Source organism: Saimiri boliviensis, chromosome 12 (genome assembly GCF_048565385.1).
Source record: "Saimiri boliviensis isolate mSaiBol1 chromosome 12, mSaiBol1.pri, whole genome shotgun sequence".
NCBI classification, from domain to species: Eukaryota; Metazoa; Chordata; class Mammalia; order Primates; family Cebidae; genus Saimiri; species Saimiri boliviensis.
Window position 1 is genome coordinate 74595802 of NC_133460.1, and position 7713 is coordinate 74603514.

At 44.7% G+C, this 7713-nt stretch overlaps 1 protein-coding gene across 1 annotated transcript in view; it reads right to left on the bottom strand.

Moving 5' to 3' along the window:
* PANK1 (pantothenate kinase 1) overlaps nt 1–5370 on the bottom strand; it is a 67246-nt gene extending 61876 nt beyond the window's left edge. The window contains 2 exon segments of the mRNA XM_003922409.4: nt 4338–4782; nt 4785–5370. Coding sequence (XP_003922458.3) covers nt 4338–4782; nt 4785–5300 — 961 coding nt within the window. The 5' untranslated portion in view covers nt 5301–5370.
* Nucleotides 5371–7713: the final 2343 nt, after the last annotated feature.

Here is a 7713-nt window from a genome sequence, read left to right on the forward strand (position 1 = left end):
ATATAATACAACCATTAAGAATGATGTTTACATGCCATGAGAAAATGCTTATACCAAAATTTTTAATAAAAAAGTTATCAAAATCTTATCTTAGTGTGACCCAAAATTACCATTAAAATACGGCACATTTTAAACAGTTGTTTTCTCTAAGTGGTGGGATCACAGGTACTTTTTCCTGCTTTCTTCCTATATATTTTTGTGCTATCCAATATTTTTAGATATATTCAGTGTAAAAAAGAATAAGAAAAAAAAAGGAAGGAAGAAAAAAAGGAAAAGAAACAAAGAATTGTGGGATAGGAATAATATTATAGCAGATCAAATATAACTCTTTGGTCTTTCTTGTCCTAGGCCTGTATTTGTTTGTTTGTTTATTCATTTAAAGACAGGGTCTTGCTCTGTGGCCCAGGCTGGAGGGCAGTGTGCAATCATGGTTCACTGCAGCCTTAACCTTGAGAGTTTAAGCAATCCTCCTGCCTCAGCCTCCTGAGTGGCTGGTACCACAGGCATATGCCATCATGCCCAGCTAAACTTTTTTAGTTTTTGTAGAGATGTGGTCTCCCTATGTTGCTCAGTCTGATCTTGGAACTTCTGGGCTCAAGAGATCCTCCTGCCTTGGCCTCCCAAAGTGCTAGGATTACAGGCATGAGCCACTGCACCTGGCCTGTATTTTTTTTAAAACGAAGAAAGTCAGCCTGAGGTTGTATGTGCCAGCTCAATTGCCTTGTCCTACGGATTAATGGTGGACAACGTTTAGTGTGTTGGTGATGAAGACAGCTGCTATTTATAAATAAGTGCTATGTACCAAACAGGATTCTTTATATATATTATCTCATTTAATCTTCATATCAACTCCACAAGGTAGTAAGATTATCTCCATTTTACTGATGTGAAACTGAAACATAAAGGTAAAGTAACTGACTAAGATCATCCAGCTGGGAATCAAGCCCTTGAGTGAGCACACCATTTACAACACAGCATTCACAGCATCTTAGAACTATCATTAGTTTCAAAATATTTGGTAAATGAGGTGACCTTATAAGGTGCTACTTAAGTGTGTGTCAAAGAATCAGCGCACCAAGGCCAAGGAGCAGACCAAAGGAATCTCCCTATTGATACCTTATGGAAACGCCACTGAAGGACTTTTGTCAAAGTCTGTTGTGGAGGTGGAAATGGCTTCCTCAATGAGACGGTGATAGGGTTACTTGTACCTTTTTCCGTGACATCAGTCATATATCCTTGTACCCAAGGTGCAAGGCATATGAGATAAAAAGTATCGTCTATAATCAGACATTCAATTTAATTTGCGAGACAAGTAACACATACAACACACGTGATAAAATCAGCACAAGGCAAAAAAATCCATTCATAATTACATGTTAAGTCAACGGCAGAGCAGATAATTAGTGTCATCTAGTAAGAAGAACTGTCAGCTCTGAAGTGTCATAGAATTCTGAAAGTACAGGAAACAGCATTTGGAGATCACTTAACCCAGCTCCAGCAGTTCAAGATGAGACCTAGTGACTTGGTTAAGATCAGACTGCTGCTATGTACCAGAGGTGGGTAAAGTGTCTAAGGAAGCCTGATACTAAGTAGACAGTCTAAGAAAAGCCTTCCAAGGATAAGTAGAGTGAGATGACAGCACTTCAGATGAAAAAAGTGGACAATATTCTCCTTCCCTGGTTTAGCAAAATTATCCTGCCACTGAACTGATTTTAGATTGCAGGATGGTAAATAGTCTCTGCACTGAGAGGTCAGATTAAAATGTTTTAAATAAGCTAAAAATACTGATCTGTTCCATCCATTATTTTCAAACATGAAGTATTTTTAATGTGTATTGCCCTTTACCTACAATATTACAAAATAGAAACGTATCTACTCACAGATGCATTCGAGGTGCATTTACAAGTGTTAATACTGGCTGTCTTAACACGCATCTGGTTTGGACAGAGGCCGAATTGTTATAACTGACAAGGAGGAAATAATTATTTGTCCAGCTTGATGTTTCACCACTGGGACATTTTCAAGTTTACATTCAAAGCACCCAACTTTTTGCAAAAATTGCTCATGTAAAATCTGTCAGTCATCAGCAAATAGGATAAGCTTAGAGTATATAAATACTCATAGAGTACCTAATGTTCCTCTTACAGTATCTAATTCCTCTTAGAGTAACCAAATATCAACTGATTAGGCAATATTGTTTTATATCAAGATATGTGAATGTCAACAGGCAAGGCAAAAAGATATTAAGTTAAACCACTTTAACTATGAAATTTTGGTAGTGAGAAGGCCAGATGTGACTCCTAGGAACAGTAAAATTTATTTCAGAAATGGATGTTCAAATCTGAGGGAAGAAAACATGGCAAATAGTGTAAATCCAATTTTGATGAACCGCTTTTTTCATGGGTTTTCAAGCCCAAGTTAAGGCTCAGATTAGTTTTTCTGTCTTCAAGATATTCTTAGAGGGTGTATTTTCAATTCCTCAGAAGTTATTTCAAGAGGTGTTAGGCCGGGCGCGGTGGCTCAAGCCTGTAATCCCAGCACTTTGGGAGGCCGAGGAGGGTGGATCACGAGGTCGAGAGATCGAGACCATCCTGGTCAACATGGTGAAACCCCGTCTCTACTAAAAATACAAAAAACTAGCTGGGCATGGTGGCGCGTGCCTGTAATCCCAGCTACTCAGGAGGCTGAGGCAGGAGAATTGCCTGAGCCCAGGAGGCGGAGGTTGCGGTGAGCCGAGATTGCGCCATTGCACTCCAGCCTGGGTAATGAGCGAAACTCCGTCTCAAAAAAATATATATAATAATAAAAAATAAAAAAATAAAAAAGAGGTGTTATAGCCTCAATTAAACATAGAAGATTAAGCTAGAAGGTCCCTTTCAATATATTTTAGCTATTTTCATTGCAAACCCTAGTACAATCTGTTAATGTAGATCAGAGAAATAACTGAAATGCAGCTTCAAAATAAGTAAAACAGGCTTATAAATCACAAGTAACCAATATTAAGTCCTGACTTTTAAAATATTAATATTAATGAAAGTTATTTTCTAACAAGCATGAAAAACAAAAGCAAATAAAAATTCAGGTACTAGATTACAACCTTACACCTTACAACCGTAGCCAAATCTGCTGTTTGGCTTCAAAGTTCCACACAAAATCTTAGCATTTCAGACCTACAAAATACAAGTATCAGAGTCACAAACAGTCATATCAAAGTGGTTTCCAACGTCTTAGAAACCTTAATCCAATGCAGAAAGGCTAAAAGTCAAAAAGACACATAAAGAGAAACAGGAAAATGTGAAGGTGTTATTTGCCAATCATCAAACTTTTACAGAAATCCAAAACTTACTTAACAATTTCCCTATATCAAAGAACATAACCTCTATGCAAAAGGTGAGTGTTCAAATGCAGTCATTTATTAGCATTCATTCTACTTACTTTGCTTTTTGCCATTTACAAGCTTCATTAAATGCACCCACAAAGAAGTAACCAGTTGAATGAGAGGTTCAGCTTAGAAAAACCAGCTGTAAACTCGACCTACAAATTTACATCCCACAATGTCCTGCCGGGGAGGTACACTTTGCAAATTACATTATATATACAAGCTTTAGATTGTGAAATAATGCACTTCGGCTTTCTGTACATTACAATTACAAACCTCCAACTCAACCTCCTCCCTCTTTGAAAAAAAAAATCCACCTCCAATTCTCATTGGTCCACATAGTTCCGGCCCACATGGCATCAGTGGGTATGTCCCTCTCAAAAACCCCTTTCATTGGCTGTGAAAAAACCGCGTCTAATAGGCTGTGATTTTCGGGGGTTGTTAAACTCCACGCCTCCAGACTTGCGCTCTCCAGTAGACCAGAGACGCTGCCGGCTACTCAGTGATTCAAAGGGCAGGCAGTCCCAGCAGGACGCGCTCAGAGGAGAGAGAGGGGCTGAAAGGAGAGAGCACGCTCGGCTGTGCAGCGCGCTTTATCCTCACTCCTGGATCCCAGCAAATGTTCACACACATGCATTTTCCCAGCCACCAATTAGAAGGGCTGACAGGGCGTTCGCTATTATAGATCCTTCACCTAGGGACCCGCTCAAACTCGGTGTCCAATCCGCCCATTCTATGGACAGGAGCGAGCAAAAGGGCAGGCTCAGGCAACGCCCTTTAGTGCTTGATGCCCCCTGGGAAAAGAATCAGTTCAGGGAACCCCCTCTGTGCAGTCCCTCGGCCGCAAGCGCTGGGGCGCACGGGGCGTGCGGTGGCGCTTGCCCCAGCCGCTCCCCAGTCCCGGGCCCCGCACGCTGCATCTGCCTAGCGCCCGCGCTCCCCTCCCAGCCGGACTTACGCGGCCTGTTCTTTCTCCCCGAGTCCATCCTCCTCCGCAGCCGGCATTTCTTGGCCGGGGAGTCGTGCTGAGGGAGCAGTGGCTGTGGCTGGAGCTCTGGCAGGAGCGGGAGGCGCGGGGACACCGCGTCGCTGCCGCCCACGGGACCCCGGCTGCAGACGAGCGGCGGCTGGATTGGCGGTGGATGGAAGCCGTTGTGCAGTAGCCCGTTCACAGCGGCAGTGCTGGTGCCCACCGGGGCCCCTGGGGAGTACGGGGCCGAGCGCTCCGGCTGCCCGCCGCGGTCGCCCATGCCGGGGGCTGGCAGGGCTGCGCGCAGGCCCCGGATCAGGCGGCTTCGCTAGAGGTCATTCTCGGGCGTCTTTATTTCCCCGGATCCTCCCTGCGGCTTCCGATTCAGCAGCCGCAGAGCCGGCGCCTGTGGATGGCGAACCCGGCGCTCCTCCGCTCCTCCCCTCCTCCCTCGGACTCCCCCACCTTCGCGCCCTGCCCCCCGCGCGCTGGCCCCACGGCGCCGGCCTGGAGCACGCCAGTCGCGGGCGCGGAATCGGGGATCCCCGCGCACTCCCAGCCGGGGCTCCCTCCACCCGCCTTTCCCCGAACCCCGGGCTGCGCGACTTCAAACGCGGCTTCCTCGCCTCCCAGACTAGTCCCCGCCACTGAGCATGCCCAGTCCTGCCCGCCACCGCCACCAACGAGTTTCAACATGGGGAATGAAGTTCTCTGGGCTTGCGGAGAGGAGATGGGCGGGTTGTGCTTTGTATGGCGGAGCAAAACCGAGAGGGGACTGGGAGACAGCGAGAGGAGCGAACCGCTTCGGGAGGAATGCGGGAGGAAGACAAGTATTTGCAGAGGTTTCAGGTTTGCTAATCCTGTCCCCAGTCGGCAAGATACCTTTGCAAGGTCATTCGCGTTGCCCTCCCCGCTTTGTGAGTGTGTGCTTGCGCGCGCGCGTGTGTGCATGTGCGTTAAGTGACCAAACTACTCAGAGGCCTGAGAGGAGGGAGGAGAACAATTATTTATAGAAAAGTAGGCAGACTTGGGGAGGGAGGGGAGTGAAATTTCTTTGCTGGCGCACACACACACACACACACACATACAAACACCATGTGGTCTCATGGAGTTGTCTTTTGCAGGGAGGAAACCTAGGAATACAGTGTAAGGACAGTGAAGGACAAAACTGTAGGCAATAATAATCTGTGCTGAAGGAGACCAAGTAAACAGGAGCAATTCCATGCTATAAAAAGCACTTTCCTCACCCAGAAAGGACTGCAAAAGACAATGTCATGTTATTTATAGAGTAAGGAGCTGCCTCTTTTTTAAGAAGGGAAGGTGGCATCACATGGTGACCAACACTATGAGCTTTGGAGTTAGCACTGGGTTCAAATTCCAACTCAGCCACTTAGCAAACCCAGAGAACGTTATTGCTCAAGGTAACACTTTTGGCAATAGGAGACAGGACTGTCCATGTTCAGAGTGCAGGGACTAATTTGAGTGGTGAGTATATTCCCAAAGTTATGCAATTTCTTGAGGCCTCACTTTCCTTTCCATAACAGGGGGCTGTTGTGAGAAAATCTAAAAGTATCTGGTAACCTGGCACACAGTAAATGCTCAGAAAGGCAATTAGTATCCTTATTACGCTGTTATGATTAGCAGTTCACCCTTTGTTTTGACGGAGGGGAACAAACCATGCTTACAGCCATACTTACTGTGTGATTTATTTTGTGATATTCTCCGTGATTTAATCTCCATGTACATAATCTACAGAGGAGTCAGAGCCTGGCAAGTGCTGGCTGGCTACTGGGTTGCTGGGCCTCTCAGCTTCAGTGCATTCAGCAGCATCCAGGGCTTGCATCTGGCAGTTCTTTCCAGCAGAGTCTTACCTAGAATCAGAGCTTGAGAACCACGGGGGCCACTGAAGCATTCTGGTCCCATCCACTCTTGCACACTTTTTTCACATCAGGAAACTGAGCTGCAGACAGATGACTGAGGTTATTAAGAGCAAAGGTAGAACTAAACCCTAAATCTCGACTCTCCTGGCTTCCCTAACCTTACATGCTATTTAAAGACAGAGAAAAAAGCCCAGGTGATCTGGCCCCTGCCTACCTTTCCTGCCTTTGGAGGCTCCCGGTGCTGCCTTCAATTCCTTAAACATCATTCTGCTGTTTCCATTGCCTGCGGTTCTCTTCCCTAAGATCTTTTTTTTTTTTGTCTACTAGACTGCAACTCACCTCTTAGATCTCCTCTTCAACTTCTCCTATTTAGAGAAATTTTCCCTGACCCTTAGGGCTGCATTAGGTCTCCCTGCCATATCCTCTTCCTACTCCTTGTTCTCCCTTTATGACTCTTTATCAATTTGTAACTATACAATGCATCTGTTCCCTCATTTGTAAGTTGAGAATAATAATAGGACATCTCTGAGTTGTTAGAATGATGAAATGAATAACAGATGTGTAAAATTAAACAAAACTTCAAGCTGTTGAAACTTTAGTTTATTGTGAGACTTCAGAGAAATGTAGTTCTGCAGCTACAGCTTCTGCTTTTTAAAATTATTACTGAGACAGGGTCTTACTCCTTCCCCCAGGCTGGAGTACAGTGGCACAATCAGAGCTCACTGTAGACTCAAACTCCTGCACTCAAGCTATCCTCCCACCTTGGCCTCGCAAAGTATTGGGATTATAGGCATGAGCCACCATTCCCAGCCTTGCCTTTTTTCCTTGTAAATAGGAAGACCGAGCAGGGCCAGAGATACGAATCCCTCGGATCATTGCTTCTCCTCACAGAGTAATAATTTGCCTCAGAATGCAGCAGTCTGTAACCAGTCAAATTACTGTGGCATATGCACTGGTCTTGTATGGAAAATGTAATTCTACTGGAATGTCTCTATCTCTGCCTGTGTAAGTGAAATCTTAACTTCTCCACTTTGGAGCACTGATCCCACTCATTTGCAGTTAGTGTTTCCAGGTGTCTATCCTCAAGCTTTGCACCAAACTTCATACTTAATCGTATTCTCTAAATCTCATTATTTAAGGTTAACATATGTAAAGTGTCCAGCACACTGTAAGTGCTAGAAAAAGTTAGATATTATTATTATTTGATTGCCCATCTCACCCCACTGCACTGTAAGCTTCTTTAAGGCAGATGACTTGTTCATCACTCAACCCCCAGGAAGCTCTTGGTAATTATTTGTGACTGGATAAATGACTTATGTCAAGCTTGTCTAGCCCATGGCCCACAGACTGCATGTAGCTCAGGGCAACTTTGAATATGGCCCAACACAAATTCATAAACATTATGAGATTTTTTTGTGACTTTTTTTAAAGCTCATCAGCTATCATTAGTGTTAGTGTGTTTTATGTGTGGCCCAAGACAATTC